The sequence below is a fragment of the Lipotes vexillifer genome, unplaced genomic scaffold, assembly GCF_000442215.2.
Source record: "Lipotes vexillifer unplaced genomic scaffold, Lipotes_vexillifer_v1.1 scaffold848, whole genome shotgun sequence".
NCBI lineage: Eukaryota > Metazoa > Chordata > Mammalia > Artiodactyla > Lipotidae > Lipotes > Lipotes vexillifer.
The window spans coordinates 244,425-261,755 of NW_006790234.1; the positions used below are offsets into that span (position 1 = coordinate 244,425).

The 17,331-nt window shown below is 45.0% G+C and overlaps 1 protein-coding gene across 1 annotated transcript in view; it reads right to left on the minus strand.

Annotated features, from left to right (window-relative positions):
- PIEZO2 (piezo type mechanosensitive ion channel component 2) overlaps positions 1–17,331 on the minus strand; it is a 340,562-nt gene that overhangs the window by 92,630 nt on the left and 230,601 nt on the right. Inside the window, exons 8-16 of the mRNA XM_007463290.1 lie at positions 16,349–16,511; positions 13,589–13,708; positions 10,957–10,995; positions 9,882–10,020; positions 9,151–9,293; positions 6,153–6,383; positions 5,359–5,482; positions 3,621–3,895; positions 1,672–1,820 (exon numbers count right to left, since the gene is read on the minus strand). Coding sequence (XP_007463352.1) covers positions 1,672–1,820; positions 3,621–3,895; positions 5,359–5,482; positions 6,153–6,383; positions 9,151–9,293; positions 9,882–10,020; positions 10,957–10,995; positions 13,589–13,708; positions 16,349–16,511 — 1,383 coding nt within the window. The remainder of the gene's footprint in view (positions 1–1,671; positions 1,821–3,620; positions 3,896–5,358; positions 5,483–6,152; positions 6,384–9,150; positions 9,294–9,881; positions 10,021–10,956; positions 10,996–13,588; positions 13,709–16,348; positions 16,512–17,331) is intronic.

Consider the following 17,331-nt stretch of genomic DNA (forward strand, 5'->3'; position numbering starts at 1 on the left):
CCGTGCTGCTGTGTCTATTCTTGGCCTCCACACACATCACTTTTTCCTCAGCCAGTCAAGGATGCTTTAAAGACTTTTAGAAATTTCACCATGAATGAGATGCAAACCATGACTACCTACAAGCCCTGCAGCTCCGGGGGCCTAGCTGACATTTCCCACTTCTCCCCTTGCTCCCCACAGCCCAGCCTTCCTGCCTTTCCACACACACACACACACACACACACACACACACACACACACACACACGCCAAAGTCTGCCCTGCCTCAGGTCCTTTGCATTTGCTGCTCTCTTTTTCTGGAATGTTCTTCCACCTCCCAGCTCCCAGCTCCCACACTTTTCTAAAGACAAGCTCTTTCCTATTCTTCAGGAGTTTAAAATGACACCTCCTCAGGGACTTCCCTGGCTGTCCAGTGGTTAAGATTCGGCTCTTTCACTGCCAAGGGCGTGGGTTCAGTCCCTGCTCGGGGAACTAAGATCCTGCATGCTGCGTGGCGCAGCCAAAAGAAAAAATGACGCCTCCTCAGGGAAGCCTGCCCTGACTACTCCGTCTCTAGTTATTGTCCCCCATTCTTCAGTACCTCAACCTGTTTCTGTTTCCTTCACAGATGTGTCGCAGTTGATTTGTTTGTACACTACGTAGGTTTTTGGTTTGTCTCCTCTCCTGGACTATAAACTCCACAGGGCTCAGACTCTGTCTCTCTTGCTTCCTGTTGCATATTCAGGTACAGAAGAGGGTCTGGCCCAGGGGAGGCACTCAAGAAACATTTGCTGAATTGACTTAAAGATATATTAGTCTAGCTACACGGTGAACCGTCCTTTTAAACTTTCCTCTTGGCCACCTCAGGGTACTCAGCTCTATGCCCAGTTCTGGTGGGATTTCTAAACAAACTTCAGAAGTTTACAGAAGCAAATTAGAAAAGCCTAGACTCCTATCTATTTCATGCACAAGAAAGATTTCACCATCACTAGTCTCTGAGCACTTGTCCTGTGGCACCAACTATTCCTTAGATCTTAGCACCGGCTCCATCAGTGAGGAGAGGCTGATGTTGTTACCTTATGAACCTACTGATGAGGAACTGGGCTCCAGGTAAGAAAGGAGGAAGCATGACAGTGAGGAACCGGGCAGGTGTGCTTCACGTGAAACCGACACTAGAAAACGCCATTTCATTAATAATGGGCGGAAAATTCACTTTTCAGTTGATATTTATTGAGTACCTACTATGTGCTAAAAGCTCAGGGCAAGGTCATGAGAACCCCAAATGACCAAGACCTGAGTCCTCTTCTGGAGGAACCTTTATTTCTTTTTGAATTTTATTTTATTTATTATTTTCTACAGCAGGTTCTTATTAATTATCCATTTTACACATATTAGTGTATATATGTCCATCCCAATCTCCCAATTCATCCCACCCCCACCCCCACCCCATCACTTTCCCCCCTTGGTATCCATACGTTTGTTCTCTACATCTGTGTCTCAATTTCTGCCCTGCAAACCGGTTCACCTGTACCATTTCTCTAGAACTTATAGCCTATAAGTTCTGGAGGAACTTATAGCCAGTGATGATGTCATGTTTTACTAAAACCTCCCAGAAAGATGTCTTGGACGACACACATTCACAACTTCACACTGTTTGTCATTTTCCATCCCACTGTCCACCACAATTACTTACTTTTCTTTTTTCAATCCAGTCATGTTTTGCCACAGGCCCGGGAAGTTTTCAAACTGATATGTGTATATAAAGATCAGCACCAGCATCGTGTAGATAACCACCGACATCCAGAAATATTTCAGGATCCGTCTCCACCACTCATAGTGCACCTGAACAACAAATAAGAAAAAAAAAGTGGTCAGAGGAAAACTCGCAAAAATACCTGCTTTATTCAAAGAAGCCGGGTGATTCCATTTACAAATGTTTGAAACCAAAGTCAAGTCCATTTTTAGTTTTTGAGGCTCTGTTCCTCGTAGGGTTGGGTGGCTGTGGATTGGAATCCGGTTCCACCAGAAGCTGTGAGCTGTGTCTTTGGGCAAAGCTGCTCGACCACCCTGAGCTTGTTTCCTCCTCAAGAGTACTTACTTTCCAGTTGTTCTGAGGATGAAATAATGACGTTTATATCATCATCATTAATAATGATGTTTATGTCGGCAGGATGTCTGGTCTATATCTGGTCTACGGGAGGCTTTCAAGGAGGTATATTCTGTCCTTGTGGTCATGGCTGGGGAAATTGCCTCCATTTTGAAATTCAGAGTGATGCCACATGAATACATATGTGAAACCACCACAGGGAGGAGGCATCCCTCTTTACCAAAAACCTGTGGGTTTTCATTAGAGAACATCTACCCGGAATTTCAAAAGGCATTTCAAAGTGTGATTGACCTCAGTTGAGACATTTTCATCTCCACAGGTAATCGACTCTTGTTAATCGAGGTTGCTTTACTTGTTTTCTTGGTTGCCGGCAGGAACGTTTACTGTTAACACTTGTGTACATCATCGGGTTCCCACCCAACGTCAGTTACACGGAATTTGTGGAGAGGCTAACTCATTTCAATATAACATTTCATATATTCTAATTAATGAAATACTAAAGCACTCAATGCATTATACATACATTTGTAAACACACACAGACACACACGCACATGCGCATGATTTTCTGATTCCAAACTCTGAAATACAAATGAACCGAATATTATCCAGTATTTTAGATTATCCAGCCACGGTTTTTAATTACTATTCAAAAGTGTAATCTAATGATACAGACTTCTTCTTTTAATTAATAATTTTTGAAAAACTTATGAATTTTTTCTGACTTCATTTTACACACGCATTTGTTTTTCTTCACTTTTGTCCTGTTTATTTTATTTATTGACGTATAGTTGATTTACAATGTTGTATAGGTTTCAGGTGTACAGCAAAGTGATTTAGCTATACATTTTTTTTTTTTTTTCAGATTCTTTTCTTTTGTACGTCATTACAAAATACTGGGTATAGTGCCCTGCGCTATACCATAGGTCCTTGTTTATCTATTTTATATATAGCAGTGTGTATCTGTTGATACCAAACTCCTAATTTATCCCTCCCCCCTCCCCCTTGGTAACCATAAGTTTGCTCTCTACGTCTGTGGGTCTGTTTCTGTTTTGTAAATAAGTTCATTTGTGTGGTATTTTAGATTCCACATGTAAGTGATATCATATGGTACTTATCTTTCTCTGTCTGACTCACTTCACTTAGTATGGTAATCTCCAGGTCCATCCGTGTTGCTGCAAATGGCATTATTTCGTTCTTTTTTTATGGCTGAGTAATATTCTATTGTGTGTATGTACCACATCTTCTTTATCCGTTCCTCTGTTGATGGACATTTCTAAGACCAGGAACAAGACAAGGCTGCCCACTCTAAGCGCTTCTCCACTATTTTAAGAACCTAACATTTAAAATCAGTGCACAAGCTGAAGGGAGTTACTTCTCATTTTAGGATTCCTAGCGTGTCAGGTCTGAATCTCATCGACCCCTTTACACGATGTTTTCGCGAGGTCACAGTAACTTAGAGTCTTGTCGAAAGAAGCTCGTGTACGTTCCTGGACAGAGGTGAGGATTGAAAAACAGGGACGGCTGTGTACCCACCTGATACAGGGCCACACAGAACAGGAAGAGCACCATGTAGATGATCTTGTACATCACGATTTTACCCTCGAAGCTGACAAAGAAGAACATGCCTCCACAGACGTAGATCCAGTACTTGATGAACAAGGCCACCACCAGGTTACCCAGCACCTCCATGATGTCCTGCTCGTCGTCGTCGTCCTCCTCCTCCTTCCGCTCCTGCTCCTCCTCCTTTGCCTCCTCTTCTTCCTTCTCCTCCTGGGCCTCCCCATCCACCTGTATGTCCTGTTCGTCATCTTCAAAAGAGAAGACCATGCTGTTCAACGGAGCTGGTCCCCGGACCCCGGAACCACACTCTGACCAGTGTGATGGGAGTGCCACACAGCGCGCGCATTTCATGCATTACCACATGAGTTAAATAATTTTAGATGGTTCTAATAAACAAGGCAGAATTTATGGAACTAGTTATAGTCCATTTTCCTACACTTCTTGAAATACAGTTTTAAAGAGATACATTTGGTAATACTTTTATACTAATCTTTTTATAACACCTACTTCACTTGTGATATCCTGCTGTAACTACTGCAGGGTCGAGGAAAAATACATAGGCGACAACAACACAAATAAAAACTGCTATGACAACTTCAAATTCCAACTGTTAACATGACTCCAGACAATCCTAGCAGTATTTTACTGGGTTTGGGTTAACGGTAATAATCTTAACCAAAAGTATGCTTTTAGAGAACTAAGAAAGTGAGAGTTAAAGCCAAATATCATTTAATTTAAATTAGAATTGAAGAATAATTGTAATTTACCTAAGTTTAAAATAGTTTTGTGCACTACAATGAAAAGCTTATATTTGGTCTTACTTTAAAATATGCTAATACAGGACTCATTTTTGTGTTACGAAGGCAACCTATTAAATACATCTAAATAATTTATTCAAATGACCAGGAGATCCACAGAGTGAGGGGAATGCAAGTGAGGTGAGAGGTCAGAGCAACTGCTGATCTTGAATGAACTATTCTTTATATAAAGTAACCGGTGAATTTAATCACTCTATTAACAGCCACATCCAAAGTCAAAGAGTCAAGATCCAAATCTTATAGACTTTTGTTGCTGAAAAGTAACTCCACGGTTAGGTCTAAACGAGAAACTGTAAGAAAAGGATGAGCTGGTGTGTGTTGGTTTTCTCCTCCTTACCGGGTTAGTCTTAAGGTTTTACCAGCCCAGCCTCTGTGAACCTTTATGGCGTCCTTTTCAGACAAGGCTACATACATCACTAGTGGTCTCCAAGCCGTTCTACTAACATTAAATGATATTTATTGGTACATCCAGGCAGGCAGGGAGTGAGAGGCTCTCACTTTACCCATATAGCAGGTCTAAAACTACAGAGGTGATCGATCATCAGAACATCAGATTCTATTTTTGACTTTGTGGAATATTCATTTCTGAAAAGAAGAGGATTCGAATTTGGAAGATTTGAGTCACTTTCTTGGTACTAACACTCAGTAAATGTGACCGTGGAGAACCCAGTGCACTTCCCTGAGCTTCGGTTTCTCTTCCCTGAAGTGGGAGTCACTTTCCTGAGGATCAAATGACACAGGGTCTCTGAAGCTCCTGTGGACGGGGACTTAACCCCGGGACGCGGTCATTTATCTGCTCACGTCTACACCTGGCCTCCCTCTGGTCTGGAGCAGAGCCCCCTGGATGTCCTTGGGGGCGCTTCCTCCCGTCACACACCTCACGCACTAATTACCTTTTTCTTCATTTTCCTGACTTCCGATTTTGACCTCAGACAGAAGAGCTTCCTTTTCTTGGAGAGCTTTTTGCTCTGTGAGGTGTTGTCTCAGCAACAGCCAAAAAGTAATGGTGAAAAGGATCTGAAAGGAGAGAATTAGGAACACGAGCATCAAGCCTTTGAAGCATAAGCCTATTTCAACAACTACTACGCCTTCTCTGCATTTCAGTGGGAGCAATTACATAAACCTTTCCACTTGAGATAGAGTCAGGCACCCACTTGATTTCAGCTGAAAGTCACTGGCTTTTAAATCTCCTTTCCCGAGGACGCTGGCATGCCGTCCAGTGCCAGGGTGCATTCATGCCTGGGGTGCCCCGGGAAGCTGCACAGGACAATCTGGGCTGGAAACCAACTTGGACCAGTGGTCCCCTTCAAGGTGCTAGTCCTTGATTTCCTGTCCTTCCCTGACATCAGCACAAGCATCAGAAGATGATGTATTTCTTCCACGATCCCTGTTGCTTCTGCAGTGGTCCTTATGTTGAAGAATTCCACAGATGGGAAAGAAGAACATTTCTTGCCAGCAAATAGAACCCCTTAATATTCCCATTCTTCTCCCAAAGCTGAAGGGGGGATTGTTCTAAGTGCCCACACGTTTATATTAAGATTTTCCTGAGGGCTAGGAAAAACATTATGATTTCAAGCAGCAGCAAATATTTGGAACCTATTTTTGTACTTTTTTGCTTGGATGTGTTCGTCTTGATTACCGTGGTTTTGTCTGAATGCTTTGTTTTCTTGCTTTGCTGTTCACTTACCTTTGAGGCAAGTTCCCCTGGCTCTTTCTTTTCTAAAAATCCTGGGACCTTTTTAATTTCAGGGAGTTCAAAACTCCATATGTACTGTAATATGAGCAGTAGATTTCCGTAGACAACCATGAACGGAGAGCTGATCATGGCATATTTCCTTCTGTTGCGAATCATCCAAAGAGTGCAGGACCAGATCAGCAGCACGAACGTCAGCCAGCTGTGGTACGTGATGCTCCACGCCTCCAGGAAGGAAGGAGGAGAGAACAGTGACGGTCAATACAACGTACAGGCCCCACCCTGCTAAGTTAGACGTTATCTAGCAGGAAAAAGTCAGTAACATTCACACTATGGAGGGAGGGTGAAATCGTGGAGGGACATCCCAGCTGCGGCAGGGGACACAGCGAGGAGAAAGGCTGCCTCTGTGAGCTAGCACTTGCCCTCGACTTCCTGGAAGGAAGAGGGTCGGGCAGGGGGCTTCACTCCACGTCCTTTGCCCTCCAGCCCCAAATGTCTCCCTTTTCACCCTGCTTTGCAGAATGAGAAGCAAGCGTAAGTGCTTTCTCCTTTATTCTTCCAAACCAGCTTTGGGGTCGGCTATTTTTTCAGGGTGCTGGGTGAGTGTGGCCAAGCTGGGCTCAGAAACGGAAGCTGCGGAGACCACAGGGTCAGCACACAAGCTGGCTTCAGGGGTCACCCTTAGCAGACCCGCCGGGAAGACAGACATGATAGGAACCAGGGAATCTCCAGGAGGAGGTAGAGTGTTAGATGTCCGCACACCGCAAACAGTAAAGCCAGGTTAATGGAGAGGCCAGCCTCCCCTTCTGCCCTGCAAGGGGCAAGACATCTTCCACTCACACCAAACTCCCACAGATCCAGAAGATATCTCAAAGGGCAACTGCTGGAACATTCTAGAAAATCAGGCTCATGAGTACCATTAACTTCAGTAAATCTATCCTCTCATACCATAATCTCGGATACCAAACTTCTGTGGAAAGGTCTTTAAAAATATTTTCTAGCTGTTATTTGGAGCTAATTGAAATCAGTCATATTCTTGAGTATCACGAATTATCAAGAGTTATTCGTAAAGTCTGAAATGTTGTACAAGTCTGTTTTGCTTCTGGAAAGCAGATAAGTATTGAGATAAATAAGATAAATGAATAAAGTCAGCGCAGAACAAACAAATACTTCCTTGCAGCAATGTGCAAATTTGTCCTAAAGCAGAGCTAGCTTTTTAAATGTAGAGCTATTTAAAACTGTTGGTTAAAACATATGGTAGTTATAAAGTGGAAATTAAAATTGCTTTTATTAAAATTAAGTGAGTGACTGACAACTATTACCAAGTCTAAATTATTTTCATGAAGATAGTATTCCTTGGAAATAGTGTTATCAAAGGTCGGTAATATTTAATGCCTTTATCCCAGGATGAAATTCAGATCTGACCTGGCCATTTTTTTGTGGAGGACCCAAGAAAGTAATCTTCGCAGATATTATAATTCCAGCGTATTTTTCCCCCTGTACATTATCCTTGTTTGGGTGAAAGAGGGAGAATAAGAAATTGTGAGGATTTTGCTCTTTGTGTTTTTAATAAAGACATCTATCGTTCTAACAGACTGTGCTCCTTTCTGTCTGTGATTAAAAGTCTGCTGCCATGGGGGAACTTCCACGGGAAGACAGGCACTTTTAAAGCATTAATATTGTGGCTCCGTGAAAACAACTGAAATGGCACCAGACGAGAGCCCGTCTTTAACAAGAGATCTGCTCTCCTGTGTTGTTTTTACAATAGATTTCTTTTCTACTGAGGAACTGAATGTGTATTTCAAGCTTTTCTTTTTCTTTAAGCTCTATTTCTTTACATAAAGAAACCAACTTCTCTGGCTTCTTTTTAGAGACAGAAAAAGAAACGTACACTCTTTTGAGTTCAGAATCTGAATTATTTGATGTTTTCAAATAGAGTTTTGCTGTAGTGTAAATTAGGGATTGACTTATAAAGTGTCAAAAAGTACCCAGAGAGCACAGAATTCATACTATTTAGAGAACAGAGTTTGCAGTCCCCAAAAGAGCCATCTTTAATTTCGAGGAGCTTTCTGTTCCCAATGCTCTCAGCCATGGCCATGGTCCTTGCAGAAGCTGAAGCTGACGTGCAAACAGGTTTTCTCAGGAGACATCTGGACTGAGAGCCTAGGGAAACTCTCTTTAGGTGATTTTTTTCCCTAGAATTATAGAATATTTTCTTTTTTTTTTTACCATTTACGGTGTCCATGGGATCTCACTACTGGCCACAAAATTTGAGGACTTTTGTGTTAAATAAGTTTCTCAAAATAAATTAGCTTTCCCAGTAAAATTTGTTTTTAGGAAAAGCAGAAATTGGCCTTCTTTTATATCCTGTCTCTGGTCCCAAGGACGATTTCTGAAGCTCTGATGCTGGAGATGGAGCATGTTCCTAGCGGTGAGCAGAAACGCAGGTAAACTGAGAGCTCACAACCAGAAGAAGGCCTCGGGGACTCGGTGCTTGATGCTTAGATCGGTAAACATTTGTTGCAGCTCAAATGGAATAAAGTCTCAAATCTAAGACAAGCTGTGACTATAACCCTCATTATCTGAAAGAAATAAAAGCGGCCTTTGTTAATCGTGAACACCTTCAATGCCACTTAGAAAAACTACCCATATATGTCCTTTTAAATCGGCAAAATAGGGGACAGTCTGACTTAGGCCAATTTGAGAGAAAGGTATTAATATTTAAAAGGAGGCTAGCTAGCACAGAGGCCATGGTTTTGAAATCTATGATATAAAGGGCTCATGAGAAATTACCATAAGCAACCATTCTCTGCCAAGACATTGGGAAGATGAAGACATCGGTGCTGGCGGGAGGAGGTGGTGGGGCTTGGAGCCGGCGGGGTGCAAGCACCGTCCATCCCTCCAGCACTAATTTTGTGCCCAAGGACAGGACACAGAGCAAGATATAGGGGCAGAATCCAGGCAGAAGTTAAGGGTTCTCGTAGGCACGCACCATCATAGCGATAAGGGCACAGATGTAACTCTGCTTCATGATGAACTGGAACACAGAGACCGTGGCGTGGACTTTGACACTCCTTTTCTCCTCATAGGGCTTCTCCTCCTCAAATTCTTCATTCTCATCTTCTCCCTCCTTTTCTAGAAGGACAGATGACTGTATATAAAAATCTATGCAAATATGTGAATTTCACATAAACGGCCCAAGCAGTACAGAGCACGTATGTGTCATCTACAGTAACAGGCAGCTTTCTATCAACACAATAAACTGAGAGAAAAGGGAGAAAGGCCTCGTCCAAGTTTTGGGGCTCTTGGTTTTTTCATTAGACAAAAAGAGCTCTTTCTGAAGACATTCATCCACTAACCAGCAAAACTACTGGCCGTGATTATGCAATCAAATTACAGAAAGACTACAACACACATATGCACATAGGTTTAACACTAGGAACAAGGTGACTTGTTTAAAATAATTTTTTACCTTTTATTTTTCAACGTTTACCCCGAATAGGCCACTTATTTTGTACCCAAGGACAGAACACACAGAGCAAGATGGAGGGGCAAAATCTAGGCAGAAGTTAAGGAAATGAGCTTCATCAGACTGGCCATGGAAGGAAGCAACCTCTGCTAGGAAAAAAAAGGAAAAAGAACCGAATCCAGTGAAGGATTAACCAAAGACAGATTCAGAGCTCCTGCAGGAGGATAAACCAAAGACGGATCCCGGCTCCTTACCTGGGGAGTCGGCGGCGGGCTCCCAGCGGTACTGTGGGGTGGAGTACAGGTCGGCCTTGGCGGGGCCGTTCTCCAGGGGAAGGCTGGGGTGGATGGTGTGGTAATCCACGGGGTTGCCATTCACAGTCACCAACAGGCCCTGCCGGGGAGGCGGGGCAAAAGCAGTTGTGACGGAAGCTCTGGTTTCCAGTGCGGACCTGCCTCCTTCCCTTCTGGTAGGTGGGCACACGGGATGGTGCAGAGCCGACGGGAGGCCGAGCATTGTCGGCAGTGATGCCCACTAGCACGACAGTCTTGCTCACCCCCTCCAAACCTACACCCCACAGAACCATCACAGGACAAGGTAAACCTGACCTTGCCCACCTCTGCTGCACCCCAGGCCGTGCCCCCCTCTCCGTCCTCGGTATGAAGTGTGAAGCCTGGAAAGGCTGCTGAGGCTTCAGGACCTGCTCTTGTCTCCTCTCCAGCCTCAGCTCATGGCCCCGCCCCCCAGCCATCCTCCAGCTACAGGAACTCCAGACTCGCCTGGGTCCCAGCCTGCAGCCCGAGCACTGCCCGGGCCCCCCTATCTGCCCCACACCCCGCGCGGCTCTCAGGACTTAGCAAATTCTCAGGTTAGACAGCAACCCCACAGGTCTCTACCTGATGCTGCAGCTTGCAATTCCCATGTTGCAGCACTCTGTACACTAAATACAATTTCCTGCTTTTTTTCTCTCTGTCTCTTTAGCTTTACAATTTTTCATTTATGCATATACATATAAACAAATACACGCACACATACATATGTGTGTCCATAGACATGCAAGACTTCTTATTCAAATCATGGAACAGGCAAACCCTCCACTGTGGCTTTTTAAAAGTTTAAAAACATTTTATATGTTTATACGCGAGCTCACTGTCTTATGAGTCAGTGTTTTAACAGCAATAAACCAGATACAATTTCTGCAAAAAAATTACTTTAAAACGTATGGAAATTTTATAGACCATTAAAATACACTCAGAGGGGCTAATTCCATTTATGTCCCTTTTACATCACTGACACGCGCAAAAATGAGAATTCTAAGGATATACTAACATCAGACGGTTTGTAGTCATCTTGAGTCATGGATAAAAGCTGCAAAAAGCAATGCAGGACAGCATGTTAATATGTGAGCAGAAAGCATCATGATGTTTACACACAGCTATAAAGTTGTGTTACACACATACTCATCCCTTCAACCAGCTGGATGCTAGCGTGTTAAAATTGCCATGCAAAATACAAAGGCATGAATAATGCAGCTGGACGGTGCTGTTTTTATAACCCTTTTCAGTTTCCGATGTTAACTTTTAATCACGACAGTCAGTAAGCACTCATTAACCACTTGACTACAAAAGCTGATTACGTTTTTTCAAGTGTTTTGTTCTAATAGAATTAGCTGCTTGGTTTTATATTCCTAGGACCCTTTGAGACGTCTGCAGAATTCTGAAAAGTATTGACTTTTCAAGAAATTGAAGTTTCATAATAAAGAAAATTTCATGTGCAGTGCGGGCTGGGATTAAGATTTGTGTATTGTCTGCAACAAAAGAATTATGACACGATTATGCCTTTTAGCTCTATCAGTGCTAGGGGTTTGGGGCTCCCCCCAGTAACAAGCATCTGCTGAGCTAAAGGTTCCCCCACTTTTTTGGGTCGGAACTCATTCACTTTCTTCAAAATCACTGAAGGTCCCAAAGAGTTTTTATTTATGCAGGTCCTATCCATCAGTATCCATTGTGCTAGAACTTAAAATTGAGGCATTAAAACTATTCACTTGTTAATTCATTAAAAATTGGAAAAAAACTTGTTCACATAAATAATTTTCTTCAAATAAAATAAATGAAAAAATAATGAAAAGAGTGGTGTTGTTTTACACTTTTGAGAATCTTTAATGTCTGGCTCACAAGAAGACAGCTGGGTTCTCATGTCTGTTTGCACATTCAATCTGCTGTGATGTATTGTTTTGCTTGAAGTAGTGAAAGGAACTCTGGCCTCACCCAGCGATGCAGCTGGAAAAGAAAGCAGCATCTCAGGAGTCCATCCAGACTGTGGATCCTCTCCTTGGACCCTCTCCCAAACTCAAGATGCGGAAGTAACCGACGGCGAGCTGTGTGTGGAAGCAGTAAAGCCTCTGGAGGATCCTGCACCCGGACCGGGTCCTTTACCTACACACACGGTGTGACCGCACGTGCTGGTGATGTGCTTTAGGGATTAGACAGCTCCACTAAATACTGACACGCAGTACTGCACAAAATCCGAGTCTTCCAATATTCTAATTTTTCACTACAAGTTCTCATTCTATCACTAGCAACAGATGCTGTCAGTTGTTTGCCTTGAAGCGATGGACCACTCCATTCACTTTCCAGTAACTGCTGAATGTCCACACCTGAGCCACCCCAAACTGTCTGTCAGCTGTTCTTGCACGTCGACCTGGGCCGCTCACCTGCGCAGCACTTCAGGGGGACCCCCCATTGTGTCACTCAGAATATTAAAAAGGTATATGCGCCTCAAGGTTGAGGTTTAAGAAAAGCAATGACTGTTCCTGGTTCATCAAGAATATTCTTAAGTGGAACTGGCCTTTCTGCTTTGTTTTCCAAGGACACGACCACGGCTGCGGGGGTTCGTGCTGCTGCCTTGGTTGGTGCTTTTGTACCATCAGAGCGATTGTCAACATAGTCCAAAGGCGAATGTCTTAAGTATTATTACAAAAATAATTTCGAGCCTGTGGATCCTGGCAAGGGTCCCGGGAATCCCCAGGGATGGCCCACAGACCTCATTCTGGAAACTGCTGTGCTGTCTCTCTGGCTTAGTGACATGGCAGGACAGTCTGACACATGTGATGGGAGGAAAGGGCCCCCGGAAACCCCAGAGGTCTCCGGGCACCACGTCTGTTCCACGTGGCTGCCAGCTCCCTGAGAAGTTCATTCATTGTTTCCCTGTCTCTCAGTCCATGATAGTCAGGCATCAACCAGGACCATGTGTCTTAGAGAAACTCTTCCACCAAGTCAATCAGAGAATCTGCTCCTCGATTCCCAAATGTGCTGGGAAGCAGAGTGCTGACCCCGTCTGATAATTGTATCTGTCTTCACCACATTGCAAATGGGCCATTTTAACAAGTCAGTGGCTAGGTTGTGTTAAAAATAGTGAGCAAATGGTGAAAAGATGAAGAATCACACAGCTGTGCTCCCGTCCCTGGCATCCACACTGCGGCCCCGACACAGCGAGAGGCTGCGGCTCTTCATGTCCACACAGACTGGCCGGTGTCCCAAGTGGCCATGTGAGCGGTCATCATCACTGCAGCAGCCACCCCGACACAGGGAATTACTCTCTGCAGTGCATCCCACCACCCAAGCTGTTACCGCCCAGGGCCAAGAGGTCGCTTTGTTGTTTTTTGTTTGTTTTAAATACAAAATTATTTTTTAAAATTAAGAACACTCTCTCTCTTTCTAGGGTTAAGAGACTTAAGGGGGAAGCACTGAACTATAAAAGTCTGGGTCTGATGGAGCCTGGGGTTTCCTTTGAAAGCACTGGGTTCCCTTCTCTGAACAGATGTTGGGCACTAAGACTTCCTCATCAAACTGCTCCTGTAAACTGAGCAATCTGGGTTTGCAGGTGGACTCACGTGACCTGAATTCAGCAATTTAATAAAAAGCAGCAAAATAAATGAGAATCCCCTTTCCTTGCGGCTTACTTTTCTCTCATCCGTGGGGTAGTGGGTCGCGTACCACAGGCTCCGCCTCCTCCCGGCTGTGACGGGGACGGGGCTGCAGGCCAGGGCTCTGTCCTCTTCCTTGGTCCTCTCTTCCTGCACCTGAGACACAGAATAACCCACAGGACAGCCCTGCTCCCCGGAGCAGCCCCTCAGCGGCCTGGGAGGCCAGACACAGCTGCCTATCTCTACCCCCACGTGATGATTTTGTAAAGTAACGTATACACTACATGGGCTTTTATCCAGACACTTTCAAAAATGGCCAAAATGCCACCCTGTAAACGCGAAGCACAGCAGTATCGCTTGTTCCTGATCCCTGCTAAGCCCCATGAAATACAGGAACAGGCGCTCACGTTACATCACCGAGCCTCCTGTGTGTATTCTAACCTGCAGGAGGAAGGGGCTGGGCTGGGTTCACAAAAGTCACACCTGACTGTGGAATTCAGCCACGGGAATCTTTAATGAAGGAGACACTTACTGAAAGCAGAGTCATCTAGAGCTTACACTCAATATTAAGCAAAAAGAGAGTTGATGCATAACACAGCTGCCTTGCCTAATCGGACCTTGGCCTGAATCAGACAGTGGTCCAGGAGAGTTGACAGAGAGAAAAAAAGGATCAGAACGCACTTGGTGGTTGAGGATGGTTCCCAACAAAGATGCCCCGTAAAAGGGCACTAACACATGTTGATATGGGGGCAGAGGGAGGGCACGTAGTGCCACTGCCCAATTCCTGGGGCCCAGTGCACACAGAGCACCCACGGGGAGCACGTGTGTTACATTCACCTCCAGACACCTGCTTCTCTCTCTCTTTCTCAAACATATACCGTAGACTTTTACTGCAGAACTCACGTTTTCCATGAAATGTGCCAGGCCACCTGGAGCCAGGATAGAACCACGCACCTGCCCTCCATCAGCACCTCAGTGAGAAAGTCCCGTGTCCCAGCCCCACTTAAAATACAGACCCCTGAGGTTGATGCTGTTGTGAATTAGGCCCTGTTCTCCACACACCCCCGCAAACGCTGTGGTTTGTGACCTGCTGTGAACTGTGTGGCCTGGAACGTGGACTGTCCACCCCAGAGGGCCCGTGGCTAAGGAGGCCAAGTGTCTCCTGGGCCTGAGGGGCTGTAACAGCCCAGCAGCACCTGTGCACAAGCTCCTGCCTGACACACCACGGAGAAAGCCACGGGCACCTGGAACTCTTGTGAACCTGAAGGCCTTAAAGTCATTTCCATCGTTGGTTAAGACATTGTTCAGAAATAGTTTCCGTGAGATATTTTAATTTCTTTTGCACAGTTCCATGTGTGCATATACACATATCCACATCTGTGTGTTTGTGGCGGAAGCGAACACAGTACCACTTTAAGGGGTTTTACTGGCACACTCATATCTTAGAAGAGACTTGGAGGAAAAGGTAACAGAAGGTAATTGGGCTTCTCCAGGAGCCCTTAGAGCATTCTGTCACCACATTACTACCATCACTGGGTCCAAGGGAGAGGTGAGCTGCGAGACCCCTGCAAACAAGCACGCCTGTGTGGTCCTCTCACAGGAGGGAAGTGGGCAGATCCCCTTCCTGCAGGAGGCATTTCCGCTGGGATGGATGGAACACACCTCTCAGGGTTTCACTGTGCCGACTTGGGCCTGCTCACGTCTTTTGGGGCTGCTTTTCCTCTTGCACAATGTACAGTCCCCCCAAGTGGGGCCTCGCACCTGGGCTGACGCTCTACCCCCAGCCCCAGGCCAGTGTCTGAGACGCTAGCTCTTGATAAACACTGGTTGCCTAGCCGGCTGACCGCGTGGATGGAGCCTGGATGAGCAGACAAAGAGGGGAGGCGGGCGGGGCACCAGGGCCCCCAAGCTGGAGGGACTGCATTACAGGCGCCAGGCTGGTGTCTAATGTGGGCTCTGCTCCCCAGCACGTGGCCATGAGGTGAAATGCGGCAGCCCCGTCTATACCACCTACCTCCCTGTGTGCGGATCAGCTGCCTTACAGCTGAGCTTCTCAGGGTCATTTAGGGGAAGCAAAAGCAGACTGGAGTTTCCTGTCACAGAAAGGGAAAAGAGAGAGGCCACAAGCCACCCTGGTCCTGTTCCCAAAGTGCCATATTCTACTAACAATCCCATAGGGAACAACCCAGTCCTCAGCCCTGCCCCGTGGTGGGGCCCCCGGGGGTTATGGCACCACCGAGAACGGGGACATCCCCACAGCACCATCAGAGGTTGGAGGTCTGAGAAAATTTAGGAAACTCCAGTCACCATGGTATGTTACCATGGGTGTGTCGTCATAGAGACCCTAGCTTTGCCGGCAAACGTAGGCTTGAACCCGATATTTACTGTTTGGTAAATGTGTGATTTACCTCTCGAACCTTGTTTTCCTCATCTCTAAGATGGGTACAATACCTGTTCTTGAGAGTTATGCAGGGGATTGAATGAGATAATGTATGTAAACAACCTAGCACGTGGCCTGGCATTTAGTAAGTGCTCAATAAAAACGACGCTTCCACTCCCCTCACCACTGACCATCTGAGCAGCCAGGGGTGATGCTAACATAGGGAAGCTGGTCTTTGTCCTGACAGTATCTGTATTCAGTTAGAACTCTTGGCAGAAGCAAAATACTATAATAAGAACACTATAGTTATTTTGGCATATAGTACTAATTAGCCAGCAGTTGATAGGAATGAACACTTTCCCCTGGAGTTTCCAGGCTAGTTTGCAGACAAGACCATGAAAACCTTTGATCCTTACAAGGGGCTCCTGTAGCCAGATTCGGATTAGAGTGGCCAGCGTGTAGTACATCACCAGCAGGACGATGGGGTTGGCATGGTGGTACCATGACAGGTCTGGGTTTGCTATGATCTTCCACGTGCTGGAACAGTCTGTTTGAATGACTGATTTGATACCAAACAACCTGTTTCAAAACAAAGAAAAATATTAAACAGATGCAACAAAGATCTGGGTCCAGTCAACAGAATACAAACAGCTGGTTTTAACACATTCATGAGCTAGTCCTAGGTGGATCCATCCCACTCTAAATATTTCATTACTATTCTGTATATATAACTACATCTTTAAATAGTATCTGTGTGTATATATATAAAATATACACATAATATATGCATCCTAAAATCATACACTTGTGTGTTAGTGTGTGTATAAAATTCATGCCAGCATTACCCAGATGGTTTTTACCCTGGTTCAAAAATCTAGTGAATACTAAATCCTTGCACACCTATTAGAAATGTATGTTTGAATTGTCAATCAGCCCTATTAAAACCCTGCACTACTGAAGTGTCAGGTATGTAGTAACATGTTACTAAGTCCAGCTAAATGAGCACATACTTTGTTTTTGGTGGGATTTAGCACTAGCTGTTCAGTTAGTGTTGATATTATTGGGCAAGTATTAAAATTGGACACGGTTCTATGATTCAGCCATAAAAGCCAGATATTGTATACTAGAGTTTCTGTAAGACATATTTCTGTCGAATTTTATTTATGGGCAATTTGATTTTTTCACAGCATTAAAATTATATCATTAGGGCTTCCCTGGTGGCGCAGTGGTTGAGAGTCCGCCTGCCGATGCAGGGGACACGGGTTCGTGCCCCGGTCCGGGAAGATCCCACATGCCACGGAGCGGCTGGGCCCGTGAGCCATGGCCGCTTAGCCTGCGCGTCCGGAGCCTGTGCTCCGCAGCGGGAGAGGCCACAACAGTGAGAGGCCCGCATACCGCA